Genomic DNA, 22690 nt, shown 5'->3' with positions numbered 1-22690 from the left:
CACCGAAACCTACAAATATCCTAGCGACTAACGACAAGTGTTGTCAATCGTGTCAACGCCCGATATAGCTAATATACAGCTAATATTATGGAAATCTACTGCTGTCCAAAGAAACATAAAACAACTAATTGAGGCATACTGTTGCTTTGGTCAGCATAATTCAACATGGCTTTTGTACTTTTTACTGAAATAACTTAATGAAGTCACAGCGATTGCTTTCTCGATATGTGGAAAGTAGTTCGTTGCGGCATCAAAATACTGAAAATAGTCCACATCAAAATGAACATTTTGCTCCGTTTTCAAGTGAATTTGGTAAAATAAATAAATAATAACAATTTTATAAAATGTAAAAAATGAAAAACTAAACTGGCCATGTTTTTCCTGATAATAGGTTGCGTTTTCTGAAGTTGAAAATATGTCTTTCTGAGCTGCAATGATGTTAGAGCACGATTTTAATGAATGGCTTCCTGGATGAAAGCTAAATGAAGCAAGAGAATGTTAGACAGTAGCCTATTGAGAGCTGGACATAGACATTGTAGAGTCTCGGCTTTTCATAGGATATCGTATTGACAATACGTAAAAAATAAAATCACACCGGGTTTATCCTTTAAATGAAGGAGGAGGTGTTGCATTGAAAAGCTCTTGTTTTTTTATTGCTGAATTCAGAGCGGTCTCTCCGTGTGAGGGGACCACATAAGAGGTCTCACTTCGAGCTCAAAGCATCAAGTATGTTTGAACCTCAGCCTGTCCTCTCTTTCCTCCAGTTCTAGCACAAATGCTATGACGGCAAGAGGCAGCATCACTTGACAAAAAAACACAATTGCACTCCACTCCAGTACGTACGAGCACAGACTTGAGCCAGTCAAGAGGGAAATGCCAGTGATTAATTTTTAAAAGATCACATACAGATTTTCAATACTTTTCAGTCTTTTTCATTCAATGCTTTCACTTGAAAACCTGCTAAGCGTACAGCTCAGGTGTTCCTGTCTTCGACCTGACCGCTTAAGATTCAGGGTCCTTGCGGTCACAAAACACAGAACAGTGCGTGCGCGCGCGCACACACACACACTTTATGTTACATCACACTATGTTCAGGCATATTAGGTAATGTTTATTGTTACAGACGCACACCGCATATCGGGATCCAGTATATTGGAATTTAGTCACTCGTTACCGCTGTTCCTTAGGGATGTGGGTGTATCAGCTTCATTGCAATTGCCGCGAAAATAGTTTCGATAGCGCATTATCGGAAAATTCGCATGAAAGCACGGGTCATTCAATTGTCGAATAGTGTGCCAGCGGATTTACAAATATTTTACAAATATACAGATAGGCTAATAAAAGAATTACAATATCGGTATGTATGGGGACATTTATGAGTAGCGACACTGCTGTATAAATAAGCTAAAACGATGAAAGCCAAAAGGAACCGAGAACGGTAGTCTGGAGGCTTGTATTGTTTGTCCCGTCAGGTGGACACAGGTGCACATCATCAGCAATCACGTACGGTCAATCAGCTTCACCTACAGAATCCACACGCAGGCTCCAAAAAAACAAGGAAACGAATTTTAATACTTAGTTTTTCCGATTTACAACACACATTTTTCTTCGCAGGAGAAGCAAGTGTGAAAGCGTTCCATGCGTTCTTGTTATTTTGCGTGAAGCACGCCCTGCAAATTCTTACACTACGGCACTACCTCAAGACTTGCAGCCTAAGCCACACTGAGGTCAAAGTAGTGTTTCAGTTGGCTGACCATCGAGTTAAAGGCAGCTGTCAACTTTGTTGATGTGTTCCTCCCACCTCCTCATAGGCTGTTGCACCTCAGTCGTCTTGATAGGCGAGTCCACTAAGCTATAAGTAGACAATGACGAGGGCGAGCTCAGTCGGACAGTGGACCCTAAATACTGACATACATCAAAAACAGTCTTTTAAAATGGACGACATCAAGACTAAAACAATCGAGGCAAATGGCGATAAAATTTCGGTCACGAATTCTACGTCAGGTTCAAAGCCTGTTTGTGGTGGATGTCTTAGGCTCTTACACAGCTGGGTACCCATCGACTACAAAGAAGAAATCGTGCAACTTTCAACATTAGCAGGACCTGTGGTAAGATTGCTGCTTCCACACTCGGTGGTCTTTTTATGTAAGGGCCTATATTTAAATAAGCTTCGAAAGGAGATCTTTTTGGAATCTACTAAAGTAATCCAAAAAGTTTTATTTTCAAGGCAGTGTGGCTTACAGTTTACAGGCATACATTGCTTAGCCTTTTTATTTTTTAATTCAAGATCACTGACGCAGTCTTTTCCGTTTAATTTTATCCACATTGCCCAATTATAGGTTAATATCAGACTCAGGTTGTGTTAACGTAGGATTCAGCATTTTTCGCTGGACCGCAACAGCTGGCCCTACAAACGTGAATGTCTGCAGGGTTTCCCCCAGAAAAGTTGTTAGGCCCGGTGGCAAGTATCTTTTGACGGGGGCCGGCGGCCCGGCGCAGGCCAAGTTTCTTTTTTGATGGGGGCCCGGCACGGACCTGCGACAGACTGATGGCAGCATTAAGGTAGGGCCCTATAGTTTCTGTGTTAACAGAATCACAGACAGAATCGCGGAATTGAGAATTTAAAAAAGCTATAACACAGATTCCATAGGGCCCTACATTAAGTCAGTACTAAAAGCTGACTGAAGATTTTAAAATATAACTACGTAATGTGAATGTTGTTATAAATAAGTCATTTATTCAACACACATTCAAAAAAATCAACAACTATTTACAGCATAGCATAGTCTTACAAAGAATCTGACAACAGTGTACAGACTTGGAATGCTGTGTTTTCAACAACAGCAAAATAAATTAAATTAAAATAAATAATATCAAAGTTTTTGCACTCTACAAAAAAACTTGTATTCAAATCCTGATTGGCTACTGATTCTTACAGCCTTGGAATGCTGGGCACATTTCAACAACAACAAAAGAAATTAAAATAAATAATATCAAAGTTTTTGCACTCCACAAAAAACTTGTATTCAAGTCCTGATTGGCTACTGAATCTTACAACAAGCCTTGGAATGCTGGGCACATTTAAATAGGGATGGGAATCACGAACCGGTTCCAAGTTGTCCTATTCATTGGAATCATATGGCTCCGAGTTTATCGATTCCGCTTATCGAAGCTGGCATGTTTTTACGACAGCTGCGCATTGCAAAACAATGACGTAACGCCTTGGGGGAGGCACGCACGCAGGCGGCCTTTCTCAGGTGTTTGTTTTGGACGGCAGCTTTCACAACAAATTTGATCCGGGCTGCCAGCCTTGATACATTCTGTTGCGATAAAGATTCTAAGACGACTCCGCAATTTCTCTGGATTAACGGGTTATTTTCTAGGATGAAATGCGATCGTATTACAAAATGGCTACACATGTCATGTAACGTGCAAGTAGTTGGCTATCTCCCTGGATACGAAGTAAATGTTTTTACCAATAAATAATAATAAATAAAATACGATTTTATCCATGGAAATAGCTATACAAAAAGGCAAAATAAATGTCGTGTTTGCGATTGCCGTCGTAGATGTCAGAAGGAAATGTCACTGACAAAAAAAAAAGTTTGCTCTCTTTGTAGTGGTTTGGGCTGGAAACGAGCTGTAAGAGCGGGATATGCACATCACTGCCTACTTATTGGCTACTAGCCTAAATCTTACAACAATGTACAGCCTTGGAATGCTGGGCACATTTAAACAACAACAAAATATCTATGTAGGCCTATCTGTGTTACTGACTGTTTGGCTAGCTAGCTAAGTTAGCTAAATGAGCACGTTGTCGTGCACATCAATGTCACCAAGCTAACGTCATTAATAAAGAAGTGAAGTCGTTATTTAGATGGCGATTAATACATCATGTAATGTTACAATGTATCGAACGTTAAATTCATGCTACTAGTTTAACGTTACCTACACACTGCTTAAGTTAATATAAAAAGGATGTAGCCTACTTACCGACGATGAAGTGATAAAACAGTTTGTAACGAGGTTAGTTAGCCTACTAAAGAAATGGTGCCTTGCTAGGTACCGTTAGCTTGTGATAGTTGGAAGCATAAAGTGTTGAACGTCACTCTATGCACAATGAGGGTAAAGAACAGACCTGCTGTTTTCCTATAGTGCGTTCACGTTTTAACCAACAGATGTCGCTGGTGAGCTTTCCAACCAGGCCGCCCCACTGTAACTGTAGTTTAAAAAACATCTTAAAAATACGTTTAAAAAAAAAAATTTTTTTTTAATAATAATAATCCCCGATGCTTAGGCCCGGCGGGGGGTCAATTTAGGCGCGGCGGCCCGCCGGGCTTGCAATACACTGGCGGAAACCCTGGTCAGTGACTGAGTGACTGGTCTTGTTTACACAGATAAGGAGAGCAAAAACGGAGGGGGAAATACACTACTTTCTATGAACGTAGATATTGGTCTGACATCTGTGTTTATTGATCATACTATTTACACAGCCGTTGTTCAATACCAATTTTATTTGGCAAACAAAGCTCACGGCAAACGGAGAGTGAGCTGTGGGTACCGTTACATGAGTTGGAGCACCCGGATGTATTGGGATGGCAGGTATGCCATCCCGCCAAGTTACGCCTTGGCGGGGGCATGCCCCATATTGGGATGGCAGGTATGCCATCCCGCCAAGTTACGCCTTGGCGGGGGCATGCCCCATACCTATACAGCACCGAGAGTTTGGCACTTTTCAGGGTTCCCCACAGAAATAACCACAACAGCCACAGACACTCAGCCCTTAAAAACATTAAATTCTGTAGCTACATTCTGACCCCATTTCAACAAACAGAACTCATAAACAACTTCACATGTCCACACAATAAAGCCCCAAACTAAGGGGATTTTGCGTTTTCTCCTTCTTCTCTTTCTTCTTCTCATTCTTATTTTTTCTGCCGCCTTTCCCACTAACAACATGTCTCCCCATTGGACATTTCACTGACACCAGCCAAATCTTCACCTACACGACCCAATCAAAAACGTGCATACACACGCAAAATACCCATACCTTTTTACTCTGAAACATTTCCAGGTTAAATAGCTAGTCTGCCTGTGGCCTAGTGGGCAAGGTTACAGTCTTGAGAACACGGGGTCGTATGTTCAAGCCCAGCTAGGGACATGTTTCTTTAACCGGCTTCGACCCTCACAAATTATTGTCTACTACTTATCAATTATTGCTTTTGCACCATATCTACCCGCCGTTCACCGTTCAGTTATTAACCGGCTACAATATTGCTAAGTCATATGGATTCTACGGGAGCTCTTCTGTGCTAACTGGCCTGTGTTCTTCTTTAAAACCACCGGCAGGTTTGCTAATGATATTTCACGCATTGCATAGCTATGTCATGGTGCTGCACTAACGAAGTCACGGACTGGTAAACCTCTGGTTAAAGGCTTGAATCCCGACTCGCCCTCAGGCAGATCATTCCCTCTTTTACACTAACATTTTCTTACGCTTATATTTGCTTCACCAAAACTCACTCACGGCCACCCATATGCATTTCATGACGCAAATGTATTCCTTTTATTAAAAAGTTACACTAGTTCACCACTGTGCCATTTCCACTAACTATATTTCTTCACTTGGCTACCATACAAAACCTTCATATCAGTAAACGCCACGTTTCTACATTCATGTTACCTCGCCCTGTTCTCTATCTAGCCACATAGGCTACAAACAATTACTACGTATGTACGTTCTGCAACTCCGCATTAAAACATTACATTTAAAATCATGATTCACTCATAAGTATAGCTAGCCTACTAGCACTGAACATGAGGAAAACACATTCGTGCAATAGATTGCACACATTATTTAATCCTCCACTTCGACAATGAATGTGAAATACAGACTGTTATATATACCGTTTGATAAGGAAAGTAAGCTCGCTCATGGTCACTTCATTTACTTCGCACTATAGTCTGTGATCATGTCAACCTTCACCTACATGCCCATTCTGCTAAAAAAAAAAACATGTTTCAACTAGCCAATTTCATCATTTCGCCTAATTTATCTCACACTTGTTCTTTTCTCATATGCAAAGCCTGCTGGGACATATGCGTCTGCTCCTATTCTCCACTATCAACTTTTCCGGTTCTAGCTTAACAAAACAGAAAAGAGGATTCCTACCTGCAGATAAGCCTATCAAAATGCCTTATAAACCTTACAAACACTAAAAGTGCATCTTCACGAAATAACAGACAACGGAGCAGGACAGAAGGGTAGGCTACACAAGTTGCGACCTAGGCAGCTCTAATTCTACGGGCTTGCTGATTCTTTTGTCAATCAAGGCTCGTTGGATGCCCGTCAAATCCGTGAGTAGCCTACATAGCTACACCCTGCCATATTAAACCTTTTCTGATGCGTTTACAATTACGCCACCGCACCATTTGTCACAGCCACTGTTTTACATATATAGCGAACCGAAACTGCTAAACGTACACGCTCTTCAGACTGTACAAATTCACACAATGATAGCCATAATTCACAACCGTTTCTTGCAGGGTCACTTCGCATTTCTCACTCTCGTAATAAAACGCTTTGCAAAAAGAAATGATATCTCATAAAAAACACGTTTTCAACGTACAAAAATGCCAAGTTATTCAAAAGTATTGATATCAAAATGACGCCAAGTTACGGTACTACAAACAATATAGGCTATCTTGCCTCACCGAAATTTAATAACATGTATTCCAAAGCAATGCTACCCAATATTTCCTCAATTCTTTGAAGTCACTTGGCCCTGTGTTTTGTAATCTTACCATCTCATAAAAAACACGTTTTCAACGTACAAAAATGCCAAGTTACTCAAAAGTATTGATATCAAAATGACGCCAAGTTACGGTACTACAAACAATATAGGCTATCTTGCCTCACCGAAATTTAATAACATGTATTCCAAAGCAATGCTACCCAATATTTCCTCAATTCTTTGAAGTCACTTGGCCCTGTGTGTATATAAGTGTGCAGTACACGGACAGGCCAAACATATGTGTGGATGGCTTTCTCACAGTCATGATTGATTGAATAGGCATCTATATGTCCAATTTGTATTGGTATGTATGTATTTTGGTGGCCAGCCTTTCTGTTGCGTGAATGATTGTATGTTTCTTGGTATAAATGTCTGTTCGTAAATGTGAATGTAACATGCTGCGAGGGAAATGTCCCCATGGGGATAAAGAAGTTCTCTATGTATGTATGTACAATATGTGTTTTACATGTATTTATTGTACGTTGCAAATATACAATCACTTGTACATTTAGTCAAATTCAGTTCAGAAGCAAGTATAAACATGTTTTTTGGAGAAATATGCTTCCTGTAGTGACTGACCAGCAGTTTTCTACATGAATTTCCATGTGTTCCATGAGGCAATACGAAATATTTGACACTTTGATCTGACACAACGTTTGCATGACATTGTAATATGGTAAGATTACAAAACACAGGGCCAAGTGACTTCAAAGAATTGAGGAAATATTGGGTAGCATTGCTTTGGAATACATGTTATTAAATTTCGGTGAGGCAAGATAGCCTATATTGTTTGTAGTACCGTAACTTGGCGTCATTTTGATATCAATACTTTTGAGTAACTTGGCATTTTTGTACGTTGAAAACGTGTTTTTTATCATATAATCCGTGACGAGTAGCTCAGCAGACCTGGGTGTAAAACGAACACTTGCTTTTTTGAAAAGCCGTCGTGCACTGACCACTTGTTTACCTTTCTCTTCTGGTCCTTTTTGTCTTTTCTCTTCTACACTATCTAGTGTCTAATCTGTAGGTAATTGGAGCAGTAGGTACAATTTAGTCAGGAAAATTGCAAGAATTGTTGGGCCGAATGGCCTGTTCTGGTCATTGTTATGTAATGTTAAAAAAATGAAAAATAAGTACTGTTACAGTTGTGATAATGTCTGGCTACATATTAGCACCCAGCTGGGCCAGCCCGACTATTTCAGGCTAATGGCGATGGTTACTGCTTCAGTGACGCTTTTTACTAGCCCTAGAATAACTGTGAATGACCTTCTTCACAGGGTAGTCTATTCAATGACTAGTGCCCCCACTAGTAAATAGGAGAAAGTAACCCCTGACAAGCTCTGATGACATGACAATGCGTGCCACTCAGCTACTCTAGCCAGAGAGTCTGGCACTACATACATTTTAAAAATATTTATTTTGGGTATTCGTGACGGATTATAAACTCCTGGAAAGTTTGCTTGATAGACGTTACACCTTTACAGGGGCTCTGCCTCACTGCCAGCGTCAGCTGTCAGTGGACGCTTTTAATACTCTGCTTCCATGGCATCTCTGCCAGACAGTGCAGCTGTTGGGGCTTGTGTTACCTTGAAAAATGTTTCCTCCTCCTCCCCCTCTTTCTGTTTGGGGTACCCCCTGCCCCTCAGTTGGTCATCCTTATCTGCTTCTCTCTTCCTGATCTATTCCAATTTGTAATTGTTGACAATATGTGTTCTTAAAGTGGGGGCTGAGTTGTATTCATATGTTCTAGCCCCTTTTCCACCAGGTTGTAGGAACACAAAAAGCAGGTAGGAACTGTCCACAGTGGGGCCTAAAATGGTTCCTGGAGTTTGGTCCTGTTCACTTTCCCATCGCACCTTGAGAATCCTGAAGATTATGCAATCCTCTTTTTTTTTTTTGTAATCCTGCTTCAATTAAAATTTTTTAAAATAAAATTCCCCACACTGTTTAGCTGAGTATGCCCAGTTAAGCAAAACAAAGAAACCTTTTTGTACATATTTTCTTATGTGTCGCCAGCTCAAATTCCCTCTGAATTCCCTTTTTTTTGGCCAGTATTTAAAAATAGTGCTTTTGGCATGCTTGGCCATTCTCGTCAATATTGTGTTTGATGAATCTATGATGTTCATTACTACAAGCTCCACCACAATAGTTTGTGGACCTTAGAAAAGTACTACCTTGTGAGCCTGTACAAAAAAAGCAGGATAACAACCATGCCTCAGGAACCAAAATCAGCCCTGGTTCCTCTGGTGGAAAAGAGAGCTTTTGTAGGCTTTGTCAGGCTTGTGCCGCTGTCTTTCAGTCTCAAAACAATCGTGTTTAAAACATGCAGCACAGGCTTCAGGTAGGAGATGCTGACACATTCCACATTCCACTCCAGACAAGGCATTAGTGCACTCTTCCCCAGGGCTTTGTTCACTACCTCATGGACCTCCCGTCCTGCCATTTTGGATCCAGGTACCTCGTTTTCTTCTCTGCAGCCAGGATTTAAGTTGTGGCCTTTTCCTCCTGAAGAGCGCTCTCTATCTTCTGTTGTTATCCCAGCCAAGTTGGAGTTTCTGTGATATGACTGTGGCCAGACAAGCTAAGTTCAGTTAACAAATCTCGCTTTTCATTGTTAAAAAGCAATATAAACCACAGTTTCTGAAGGAGTGGCAAAAACTACAGTACCTAGTCTTATGCATTAAAGCAAGTTTTTTTAATGCATTGTTTGATACATTAACAAATGCATTTACTCAACAACAGTGTTAGAAGTAGTTTGAGTCTAGCTTGGTAATTAGAAGCTGCTCTCTGGCTGTTCTCCATTTCAGTCAGTTGGGCTTCCAATTAAAATCTAATCAATCAATTTCGATTTCAGCATTGGTATGAGCAGACTACTGAAACAAATTGATGAACTGACAGACCAATGGTCTGTTTCTGAGAGATTGTAACTTTAACAGAGAAAAGTATATGCTTAAATCTTAAACATTTTCCTTTTATGCATGTCTTCATGTCCTTGTATGAATTTGTTTTTGTGTCAGTGGAGTGAATGAAAATTGGAAACCAGACAGTTTCATTTTCAAATTAGATTGGAATTGTGTAAGTTGTGAGATAATGTTAGTTAAAACCTTGTGATAGGTTGGGCAAGACAGAAGCCTAGGGCGGGCGACGCCCAACCCCGCACTCCTCTGTCTCCGCCCCTGATTATACCCATCTTCACACATTTGTTTGAGTAAAAGCTTGTTTGTGTTTTTTGTCATATCTGCAGAGCTGCCTTCCAAATATTCTATTCTCATTCTGTTTATTTTCATTGCAGCGCTGATTTTCTTTTGAATTACTGTGTAAATATGTAAGTGTGCCATTTAACGTCATTGAATGTGCCATTTCACTGAAATGCTGTACAGTAAAAATTCATATCACAGCATGGATTCATATTTTATACCTAAAAAACTGCATGCTGCCCAGTCCTATGTAGGGACACATTATACCCACTGAACCCAAATAAAGTTAGGTTGCAGTGTAAAATGTTCTGAGAAATGTACAGTTGTTTGTTGCTGCATTGTAAATGCGCCAGCTTGAAGCCAAAATATTTTTATGTGCATTTTGAAAAATGCAAACCGCAATGACACATTAACATCCATCCATCTATCCATTCCTTAACCGCTTAGTCTACATCAGGGTCACAGCGGCAAATGGGCAAGCAGAGCAGCCCAGACGTCCCTCTCCCCAGCGACTTCCGCTAACTCATCCTGGTAGATCCCAAGGCGATCCCAGGCCAGCCTTTGGACATAATCCCTCCAGCGTGTCTGAGGTCTGCCCCTGGGTCTCCTCCCCAGTGGCTGTGCCTGGAACACCCGCAGAGGGAGGCAGGCACCCAGGAGGCATCCTTATCAGATGCCCGGACCACCTCAACTGACTTCTTTCAATGCGAAGGAGCAGCAGCTCTACATTAACATCTGTCCTAAAATTAACATTTGTCTGAAAAAAAATTTGCTATGTGACATGCAATATGTTGGCTCACATGTCAGAACGCAGTGATTTATTTATTTATTTATTTATCTATTTATTGCTGCTTGAAATGCACAACTGATTTCCTGGTTCTTTTTGGCAAATTTGAATGGCCCTGTATTTCCAGATCGTCGCACAGCTTATGATCTTTATGATCAGCTTCATCAGTACGGTCTTCTGCGGACATTTGGGGAAGATTGAACTGGCAGCAGTGTCTCTGGCTATAGCTGTAAGTGCTTGTTTCCCCGCAAACTGCTCACTGATTCAGTGATGAGATCCGTGTTCCATGTCATCTATGACTTGCTGAAATCACACAATAGAATACAAAGTGATATGACGCAGCATTGTTGGGCTGAATGGCCTGTCATCATCATTATGTTATGTCTGATACTTTTGTTCAAATATGTTTTCATGGTGTTAGGTCCTTTAGTTCCAGTGAAGGCACATGGTAATGCTACAAATTACAATCACATTCTAGACTGTTCTGTGCTTCTCCAACAATTTGGGGAAGGCCCTGTGTGGACGTGACTGTGTGCTGGTCACACAGTGATGTCCATGTAGATATATTTTTGTTGAGAACGTTGTAAAAGAACTTGACTGGCCTGTACAGAGCCCTGACCTCAACCCCATCCAACACCTTTAGGATCAGTTAAAAAGCCAACAGCGAGCCAGGTGTAATCACCCCATCAGTGCCTAACCTCACTAATGCTTTTCTGTCTGAATGGAAGCAAATCCTGGCCTCAATGCTCCAACATCTAGTAAGAAACATTCCCGTAAGAGTGGAGATTGTTATAGAAACAAAGGGTGGACCAACTCCAAATTAATGCCCATAATTTTGGATGTCAGGTGTACACATACTTTTGCTCATGTAGTGTATTTAATGTCAGTATGTATGTTGATTTGCATGTCTTTTTTTTTTTTTTGCAAGGTGATAAATGTTACGGGGATTTCTATTGGATCTGGACTAGCGTCTGCTTGTGACACGCTGATATCTCAGGTATGGGCTGCTTTAGCCATTTCATTTCTTATTCAAGTGCAGTGGAACCACAATGGGTCAGAGGTCATTCCAATTTCAGAAAACAGATTCACATACTGCATGCAATATAGGCAGTTAATGATTGTGAGTATTTTTGAATCAGACTGATTTCTTGTGGCAGAGTCAGAGTCCCACTTTTCTGGTAGTCAGAACAATATAATTTGAGCATTTTCCTACATTTCACACACTAAACTAAGAAAAATAGCATGCGTGCCCGTGTGCGTCTATATGTACAGTATATATTTGATACTCTTGGTGCACATTCCCCTTGCCCTTTCCTTTCTGTAGACATTTGGGAGCAGTAACCTGAAGGGAGTTGGGGTCATTCTGCAGAGGGGGATTCTCATTCTGCTGTTGGCATGTTTTCCATGCTGGGCTGTCCTCATAAATACTGAGTGCATCCTTCTGGCTGTGAAGCAGAATCCAGAGGTGGCCAGGTAAAACCTAAATACTAAATTTCTTTCCTTCATAACAAATACATTAACAAACCCCCCCCCCCCCCCCCCCTTTACTGCACAAGTTTCTCATTTATACTTGCAGTTACTTCAATAAAAAATATATTTCTCATCAGGTTTTTATAGCAGATTCTTGGGAGGATATAAAGGGAAAGCAAAATAAAATTAAATAGGCATTAACACATAGACTGCCCCTGTGAAACTTTGAGTGAGCCTTGTACACAAGCTTCTTTCTCATTAATCTGAATGATGGTGTCAGTCATGGATATTGACAGATCTGTTTGTTCCTCCTCCAGGCTCTCACAGCTGTATGTGGAGATATTTATGCCTGCACTTCCAGTGAGTTCAATCTCTCCATTACAGCTATGGTATCTTTTCAATTTTTTCCACACAATTATCCTTTTTAAAAATAATTCAATTGATGTTTCTGTAGGCTGCATTCATGTATCAGCTGCAGGCACGATATCTGCAGAATCAGGTGAGTAGGCCTACTTTAAGGGAGCCTTCCTGCTTGTGTTTGTATTGTTAATCAATCCGAAGTACCAAACAGAGTAAAATTATCTCATAATACATCTTCTTATAAACAGATGATTTGAAAGTTTAATTACACAGGCAGCTGAGGGAACACAAGCGTGTTTGGCAGACATTAAATGTTCAGTTTTATGCAGTTATCAAGCTACATTTGCATTATTATTTCATCCTGGGGAGGGGGGGAGACATTGGCCCCTATCTGATTGGTTCCTGAGGCACTGTTGGTGCAAGACATCTCCAGCCATTAGGGCATTGACCCTGCAGTCTCTGATAAATAAGTGCAAGCATCATTTGTGTGTCTTAAGGCCAAATGTCATGTTTGTTATACATAATGAAAGCAAATTTGTAGTATTCAGAGTCAATGATTGAAAAAGCTTTTTCTGTATTGATGACTCTTTGTCTTTCAGGGTATAATTTGGCCCCAGGTCATCTCAGGATTAGCAGGCAATGTTGTGAATGCAGTGGCCCACTACATATTTCTGTATGTGCTGGAGCTGGGAGTGGCGTAAGTGCTGTCTTGCTGCTGGTAGTTATTGTCATTTTTGTTCTGTTGCGAGGACTCCGCCTCTAAACCTGTGCCATTGGTCCGTTGTCTGCAGCGGATCAGCGGCTTCCAACACAATCTCCCAGTTCTCATTGGCTGTGTTCCTGTTTGTCTACATTCACTGGAAGGGCCTTCACAAGACCACCTGGGAAGGTGAGCTCATCGAGCACTCCTTTATCCAATGAAAATATATAGGCATACTGTTACGACCCGGTATAGGGTCAGGTCGTGACAGGGTAAAGGGTAAGGAAATGGGAGTGTGGAAAGGGAAAACAAAGACAAAACTGCTGACTGACTAGTAACTCCAGTCATGTCTGCCTAACCAAAACTAAATAAGCCTCGGCTAGGTTTACCGGGCTCGATGTGGTGTGTAGCCTACCCCCAACAGAGATCAGATCTCCGCCCTGGATCACCTTCAAAAATAATAAAGGAAAAATAAAATAACAAGTCAGGGTGGGCGAACAGGGTTGAGCACGAGAGGTACACTGGGGCAAACAAAACAAAATGGCTAGGCAATAATCAAGAGTCGAATAGGACGAGGCAGTGGTCATACACAAAATCCAATAAACAAACAAATCAAAAGGGGCTAAGCAAGAGTCAGAAGTCAAACAGAAATACGGTCATACACAAAGTAAAATAATCAATCAATAATTCACAATCCACACACGAGTTTGCAGAGCTAGTCTACCTCCGATCAAAACAAACAACGGTCTTTTGAATAAACAAACCGGAACGGGAAATTGCCAATCTGGGGCAAACCGGAAGTGAATCAAAGATAATCGAGCTGAGAGCAAAGATGCACAACTATAAACACAAAAGCTATACGATGGAGGTCGTAACACATACGTTAAAAATATATACTGCAGTATATTGAATAGAACATTTTTATGTATGCTGGCATGGCAAATTTATTTTCTAATACATGACAATATGCTGTCATTTTTGCCTAATATATTTTATCGGTTATATTCCTATATAACTCATCGAGACAAAAGCTGTAATTGGTATATTTCGCAATATATTGATATTATTCAGGACATTTTTGCAATACAAATTATGATTATTATTATTTTTGCACTGTTTGAGTAACCGCTTTTAAGCAAAAAAAATAACTCTGGGCTGTTTCTTTATCACTGGCATGTGTAGTTAATTGCTGAACATATCTTCAAACCTGTCAAATCAAAAATGTTGAATGAAGAATGAAAATATCTTTGATCTGCATGGACAAAAACATGTTTGTTGACAGTCTGCTGTATAATGCTGCTCTCAATACAGTGAGCATAAATCAGGATGACTGAAAATAATTTTGCATATTGCAATGCCTTACTCATTCAATTGGATTACAGTAAAACTCTCTATCTCTCTCTCTCTCTGTCTCTCACTCTATCTCTACCTCTATCTCTCTAGGTTGGTCTAATCAATGTCTGCAAGAATGGGACACCTTCATCCATCTGGCCGTTCCTAGCATGTTTATGCTCTGTCTGGAATGGTGGACCTACGAGATTGGAGGATTCCTGGCAGGTCAGAGGTCATTTTATTTTGTTGGTAATCAACAACTGAGGAAGCTATGCAGACTGGTCATGCTAATTTGTTGTAGTCTGAGATCTACACAACTGATCTGCCCACATCTGAATTTATAATTTGCAAATAAATTTTTTCCCTCTACATTTCAGGACTGATCAGTGAAGTAGAGCTGGGAGCACAGGCTATAGCATATCAGATAGGCGTCATTGCATACATGGTAAATACACAGTACATCTCCAGTGTACAAGCCACTCTCTCTCAAAGCCAGCAATAACTGTCACTGTTAACAGGGCCCTGCTTTGTGTTTGGGTGATATGAGTATTCCAGTACCACTTACCTGAAAGTGTGGTTAAAAGACAACCAGATGCGTGACCATGCTCTGTGATGTCCTAACACATGTGCTGTCTGTTTTATGCATAACGATCTTTGTTTTAACGTATTTGTATTATGTCTGAATTTGTATTTTGTATTTGTTGTTTTTAATGTACCTGCCCAGGGACTACAGTTGAAAATTAGCCATGCTGGCTAAACTGTCACATTTACAGAAATGTTTATTAATGTGCACTGTGCAATAAACTGAATAAAGTAAAGTAAATGATACTAATGATATTGCCAGGAACTGTTAGCATCCCGAGCTGTTGTTTGCTCTTGGATGTTTCTGGGCGTGTTAGGAAAGTTAGGGTGACTGTTGCAAGTATGTACATTTGAATGTTATCTTTGCCATACAGTTCCCTCTAGGGTTTTCTGTAGCTGCCAGTGTACGCGTGGGCAACGCTCTAGGTGCTGGGAAGACTGCTCAGGCCAAGCTGTCCAGTAAGGTCGCTCTACTCTGTGCTGGTAAGAATCGGTGAAAGTATCCTTCTGCTAAATACAACATAGGCACACACATCTTGAGAGGTTTTAATTATCCAGTTAAAGACATGCAGGCTAATTGTAGACTCTAAATTGCCCATAGGGATGAGTGTGTGAGTGAATGGTGAGTGTGCCCTGTGATAGATTTGTCCAGGGTGTATTCCTGCCTCTCGCCCAGTGCACGCTGGGATTGGCTCCAGCACCCCCACAACCCTGACCAGGAATAAGCGGGTATAGATATGGATGGATGGATGGATGGATGGATGGTTGGATGTTATAATTGCATTCCATTGAGAGTTGTTCAGACTTCTTTACTGAGTATATGTGAGAATGCTCTCTGCTCAGACCTATTGTACAAATAGTTTTATTTTTGAAATTGCATGGTAATGTTTTCTGTTCAAATGATTAAACTGTAACCATAGTACCTTTTGTGTTTGTGATTAATTATCATTTTCGTCTCCATGCAGTTGTGGTCTCATTTTTTGTGGCTTTAATCATGGGGAATCTGAAGGATGTAATCGGATATATTTTCACAAATGAGACGTGAGTATTGATTATATTATATGCAACTTTAATATTCAAATATGCAAGCCATAAATATTATAGCCACAATATTACACACAGGCAAACACACACAAATGGTTATTACTCCCATTTTCTCTGTAATAATGGTGCCGAAGGCTCTCAGTTTAGGAAAAGTAAGATTTGATGATATATTTATTTATTTCATAACTTGTTTTGACCTTTGTGTTATGAGAATAAGAATCACAGCATTTACACAGAAGCAAATAGTCATGACTGCATGGGGGTTGGGGGGTTCGGGGGTTGGGGGGTGGGGGGGGGGGGGGGGTGGAGGTCTAAGAACCACAGCAACTGCAGCCAGTCCAGTTCTGTTCACAAGCAGTTACGTACTTTTCTTGGATAGACAGTTATATATTAACTCCAGCATTTCTCGTAGTTAACCTTAGCCCATGGTTTTGAGACATTGTAATGCTGGAAAGTTTACAATTAAGCAATGCCAGTCCTGTGTCCATTTCTAGAGTTTGCTGATTTTGGGTTTTCATTTTTGCAGCAATAGCTATTTCTGGCTGCTCTGCAGGAAAAAAAACACTGCAATCTTACATTGCATTGTGTGTCCACTTCTACATGCATGTGTCATGCATGTAGTGTCATCCCACATTTTCTAAAAGAAAATTACATTAAAATGTATTTAATTGTATAAATAAGATTAGCACATTTTCACATTCTAGCATAAAGAAACTGTATCCTCATACTCTCATTCTCAAAACCACTCTCTCTCTCTCTCTCTCTCTCTCTCTCTCCATAGAGAGATTGTGGTCAGGGTAAAGGATGTCATGTTGATATATGCCTGCTTCCACCTCTTTGACTGCGTAGCGGTGAGTGATATTTCTAATAAATTATTCATCATCATTTCATTTTGCAGCTTAATTTCTTTCAATGGGCTAATTTAACAAAGCCTCTGATGACTTTTGGGGGAAAAAAGTGGATGACGCAATAATTACTTTAATATCACCTGCCCTTTTTCCCTGAAGAACAACCTTTCCTGCCCTTTAAAGAATAGAAGAGTGATAAAGTCTTTCATATTATGTATTATGTGTAATTATCATCCTAACTTACTGTAATGTAGTAGTAATGTAGTTGACAGTTCTCAACTGGGATAATATGCACATTGATTGTTTTTTTCTTTTATGTCTAATAATTGTGTGTAGTAAGTAAATATATACAAATGTATAAGGAGAAATTCATAGTAGTGCAGACCTACAATTAAGTTTCTTAAAATATAGGCATATGGAAACAAACCAGAAAAAGCACTCTATATGAAGTGTAGGTAATGTAATGTAATTATACTGTTGGATTACCTCTTAACTTTTGTCCTCTGAGTGAACTGCTCCCCCACCCCCATCTCAGATTTCTTAGCCCGTCACAGGAGGGAGCTCAGTTTGTTATTATGCAAAGGATATTCTGAAATTACTGATACGTGTTTGTGTTGGCTAGTAATCCATGAGGACTCAAAGTAACAAAAATATGAGAATGAAATAACATTTTAAACTGTTACATTTACACTGGACACAGTGAGCAGGCCTATGTGTCTGACAAACTAAAACATTCCCTTCAAACAATTGTAAAGTTTCTGCCCTGTCCAACACATTGCTCAATACAAAAATAATCGGATACATGGTTGCTGATACTGGTTACGTAATGTGTAGTCTTAACATTTTTCTTTGGTTAACTGTTTTTTTTATAAAAGAGAGACACAAAACATGATCGCCGATCACCAGTTGCATCATTTTTATTTCTGCTTTCAAATATATTGATGTGAACTCAAACTCAATGGGCAGACGTCTAAAATGGAAAAAGTTCAAATGGCTGCTACCTGTCCCTACTGAACAAATAGACTCATGGGATATCTTGAGATTTGATAAATAAATTGTGATCGGTTTGACCTCCTGTATACTCTAAGCTAGGCTATATTGGACTGTTACGGTGATCTGATAAAGTGCTTTAGTTTTAGTTTTCCTTTCATTATTAAATTTGCATCATGTGGCCAGGTCTGCTCATTGATTGTTATAAGTCACTGCACTTCGCATTTAGGGTTATTGCAAGTCAAGATTATATGTTTGGGGGGGGGGGGGGTCGGTCACCGGGGCACCGTAACCTTTAGATTGATGACACACCTATTTTCCACTCTTCCAGTCTTTGTTGTTTTAAGTAGTGTGCTTCACAAAAAAGAGGTCTGCATTGTTATTTTTAATTTAACCTGGAGGTTAAATTAAATTCAACTGAGAACTTGGCTCTTATTTCCATTAACACCCTGAATGGTGGAAATGGGTAGGTAATGCATGGGCTTGAATGGAAAATCTAATGTAGTGAATGGTTAGGTGTTCTGATGTTAGACCGTTTCCTTGTGGAGATTTGACCAGGACATCAGGGATTATCATCCCTACTATTCCAACATCAATTTAGTTTGTCCAGAAGGTCTCCCATCCATGTACTAACCAAATCCACAATTGGTTGACTTACAGTTTTACATTGGATGCATATAGGGAGGTATGGCTTCTTAGCTGCAGCTGTTTGACATAAAATTATATAGGTTGGGATGTCTGCTGCCTAAGCAGTTGCTGTGATATAATATCATTAATGTGGTGAGCATCAGTGCTGTTTTCCGTTTGTTCGCCCCGCTTTTGTCTCTTCAGGGTGTAACGGGAGGCGTTGTGAGGGGGGCCGGGAAGCAGGCCATTGGGGCCCTTTGTAACCTGGTGGGATACTACTTCATAGGCCTTCCCATCGGAGCATCCTTGATGTTTGCTGCAAATTTGGGGATCATAGGTGAGGATGAAGAATGTGACCGCTGGTGTGTTTATATGCCCTGTGTTCTAGGGGGCTGTGCCCCCCCCCCCTCCCAAAAAAATCAATAATCCATTCTATGTTAGGGGTGAGAAATTCCATTTCACTTCAATCAACTCAGGAGATTATTTGGAATTCAGTTGATGAATTGAAATATTCCCGTTCTATGGGGATATCTATGGGGATGAAATGTAATGGAATTGATCCCACCCCTTTCTCTTACACACGGCCTGTCACTGCGTGTCTATCCTATGTTTGTGTAACCTCTGTAATCTTTTGTTATTTCCGTTTTCTTCCCCTGTGTATGTGGTCTGGCTGTCTTGTGGATGTTTTAGGCAAGTCTTATATGTTGAATGACACCAACCCTCCCCCCTTCTCCCAAACTCACCAGGGCTGTGGACGGGTTTCATGTTGTGTGTGATCATGCAGTGTGTGTTCTTCATCACATTCCTGGTGAAACTCAATTGGAAGAAGGCCACTGAAGAAGTGAGTTTCCCCCCATTCCTCTTTCTCTTCATACACTCCATCTCTCTTTCTCTTATTCATATCCCCCCTCCTTCTTCATCTGTGTTCACTCTTCATCTGTGTTCGCTCACTTCTCAAGGTTTCTTTGGTTGAACCGAAAACAAAAACCAGCACTACCTGTGGCTCTCTGGGACAAAGATTGTACATTTTCGCTATAGTAGAAATTTGGTTGTTCTCCAATTGTCTGTGCATAGAATTTATCTTGCATCTGAAATGCACATAACAAAGGCATCTAATTAATCAAACAAGTTTGTGTACTGTATGTGTATACCTATTTCCAAAATGGAAGATCACTGCCTGTACCCAGTAATGTGGCCATAAAGCTTCCACATTTACATGTTTAGTGATGAAGATGCACGCACTCAGGTGCACTGATAGGGCTCTGCTGCTATGTTGCTAGGCGCAGGTTCGTGCTGGGGTGCAGCCCCCTCCCTGTGCACAGGAGGGTGCAGAGCAGGGCCATCCACTGGATAAACTGGACTCCTCCCTGGGTAAGACTCCGCACACCCATGAAGGGATTACCTGAGCCCTGTCACTCTAATCTCACTGTGGTAGTGCAAATGAGTGCATGTGTGTGTATTAATACATATAAATCAATTGAGCATGGGTGATGATACTATCATTTTTAAAAGTTGCAGTAGTAGTAACTACAAATAATTCGGTGCGTTGATATAATTATATTGGCAGTTACATAAGGATGATTAAGATTATTAGTATTCATAGTAGTAGTTTATTTATTTTTATATATATATATATATATATATATATATATATATATATATATATATAGAGCATATGCACTGGAATCGCTGTTGTGCAACATTAAATGTAACATATAATCATACTGTGCAGCATCAGTTATTTTTCTTCTTCTTATAATAATAATATGTTAATGTGCTATCGTTATGTGTTCCAGCCCTAACTGTGGAGGCCCAGGAGACTGAGGGGCTCCCTGGGGAGAGCTGTAAGGACCTGGAGAAGCGGAGTGTGGGGCTGGGGGAGGGTGAGGGCGGGGCTCAGCAGGCTCGCGCCACAGTGGCCGTGGTGCTGTCTTTCAGGCAGCTGCTCCTGCGACGGACGCTGGCCACGTTTGGAATGCTGCTCCTCTTGGCAGCGGGAATCGTTTGCAGCATCCTGCTCCCCCGTCTCCTCAAGTAAGGAGTCGAAGCCGGGCCGGGCCTTGTTCCTCCAAGACTTGCATCCGAGAACGCGACTACGAAACTGACAGCTTGAAGGATCCAAAGGGTTAACTTATCAAAACATTCTTGAATTCTGACAGAAGATCACTGGGTTGTCTTCATTCACAAAGTTGGGGATGGGAAAAGTCTGAAAGGTGGTGATCAAGTTGAACTTGCCATCTGCAGGCAACTCAGTGTCCTATTACCTTTTTAAAAAGTGTTTTTTAAATGCTGTTTTTATTGATTTTTTTAAATTTTTTTCCATTTGTTCTTACATTGAAGAATGCATTTGCCATTAATGACTGGCATGTAGAAAATTCTGTGAGACTGTAATGGCTTATTAAAATGAAAGCCAGAAAACTGCTGGTGTGCTGTGGTTTGTGTCATGTATCAATTTACAATTTCGTCAATTGGCAGATACTTTTAGTCGAAATGACTTCCAAAAGTACATTATGATAAGCAAACACCACTATAACTAGCAATAGGCAAAGTCACAATGTAGTTAGTGTTATCGTAAAGGTGTATGCCTCAAGACCTGCAAAATGAGGGAGAGAAGGGTTGTTTTTTTAAGGTGCCTTTGAAGAGATGGAGCACCTGTTTAAGAAGACCGCTCTACCATTTTGCTAATATATTTGTTCCTTCCTTCACAAGTGCTAGTTTAGCGTAGCTACAGTCTGACAGCTATGTATCTATAACAAGTTAGCTTGTGAACTGCATCATGACCACAAGCTATGTACTGAGATTATTCTGTTAAGTCCTCTTGTCCGTTACTGTATTTTAAATAATGAGCAGACTGAGGTTCTTGCTGCATTTCTCAGCCAACAAGCGACCTCTCCTGTGGAATATGTTGGTTAGACCATACAAAAGTCCCTGATGTGACCATGAGCCACAATAAACACATTTATGGTTCAAAAAAAGGAGAGCAGACACAACATAGTATATGTAATGTTCTCTTTTTTTTTTTTCCAAAGTATTTTATTTGGACACAAAAATCACATCATTGTCCCATTAAAACTACATATACTACAGCATACGATTGTTTTAACAGTAAATACTGGATTATGGCTAATTAATTATGGCCTATTATGGGTTTTTTTTTGTGATTGTATGTTAATGAACGTCATTGAACAATCATCTCATTCTGTCTGCACAAAGGTGAAATTATAGTCTTACAAATATATTGAACACAGGCACAAATAAGTGGACAGTTGGCATTCTTGTGGAAGAAATTGGCAATGGTCTAATTCTGGTGCATATGGGCCAAACAGTTCCACTGTACAATTTATATAATTGGTTCCTGATTCAGCAATGCATTCTAATAGCATATCTTTCAAAAGTATAAAACACATTTTAAACTCTAATAAAAATAAATACTACTTTTGTATCTGCAGCTTCTGCTGATGAAAAGTAAGCCATCTCGAATATGCTCCTTTTTTGTGTGTATGTGCCAATTGCTCGATGCTGATAACTGTGGCATTGGTGTTTGGCACCCAGGATCACAACTTGCAGCTATATTGCCTTGTACTATAGTTGTTGTTTTTCAGTACCAGTGCTTCCAGGTGGTACAATGCATCCACCTTTTAATGATTAACTTCATTTTGCTAAGGATGTTCAATGGCAGACGTACAGTTGGGATCAAAAGTCTGAGGACACTACAAAGTCCCCATTGTTTTAATTATTTATCAAGGAATCATGCAATTATGATACTCCAGTCACACTTCTTACTCAAAAATACATTATTGACAACAGTTACAAACTAAAATTGCAACACATTTCACATTTAACAGTCATGTGAGATGGGAAGCTATGAGAATATCCACCATAAGGTAAGCATTTCTCTTATTTGTTGCCACACCCATTATTCCATTCAAATACTGACAAGTATGTGTTCCTAAAGCTCA

At 40.2% G+C, this 22690-nt stretch overlaps 1 protein-coding gene across 2 annotated transcripts; it reads left to right on the top strand.

Moving 5' to 3' along the window:
• The first annotated feature begins 1669 nt into the window (after positions 1-1669).
• slc47a2.1 (solute carrier family 47 member 2, tandem duplicate 1) lies at positions 1670-21149 on the top strand. Of its 2 annotated transcripts, XM_035432899.1 has the most exons (17): positions 1674-2108; positions 10906-11007; positions 11707-11775; positions 12103-12251; positions 12566-12608; positions 12703-12747; positions 13208-13305; positions 13400-13497; positions 14752-14865; positions 15018-15085; positions 15597-15705; positions 16188-16263; positions 17048-17117; positions 18936-19068; positions 19478-19572; positions 20012-20102; positions 20528-21149. In XM_035432899.1, the coding sequence occupies exons 1-17, from the start codon at positions 1866-1868 to the stop codon at positions 20767-20769; spliced, it is 1845 nt and encodes a 614-aa protein (XP_035288790.1). In that variant the 5' UTR covers positions 1674-1865; the 3' UTR covers positions 20770-21149. The 2 variants fall into 2 exon arrangements, with proteins under 2 accessions (XP_035288791.1, XP_035288790.1); XM_035432900.1 differs by lacking the exon at positions 19478-19572 and having other exon boundaries at positions 1670-2108; positions 20528-20663.
• The last annotated feature ends 1541 nt before the right edge of the window (positions 21150-22690 follow it).

The sequence above is a fragment of the Anguilla anguilla genome, chromosome 9, assembly GCF_013347855.1.
Source record: "Anguilla anguilla isolate fAngAng1 chromosome 9, fAngAng1.pri, whole genome shotgun sequence".
In the NCBI taxonomy this organism is placed as follows: domain Eukaryota; kingdom Metazoa; phylum Chordata; class Actinopteri; order Anguilliformes; family Anguillidae; genus Anguilla; species Anguilla anguilla.
This window is presented reverse-complemented; position numbering and strand designations above follow the sequence as displayed.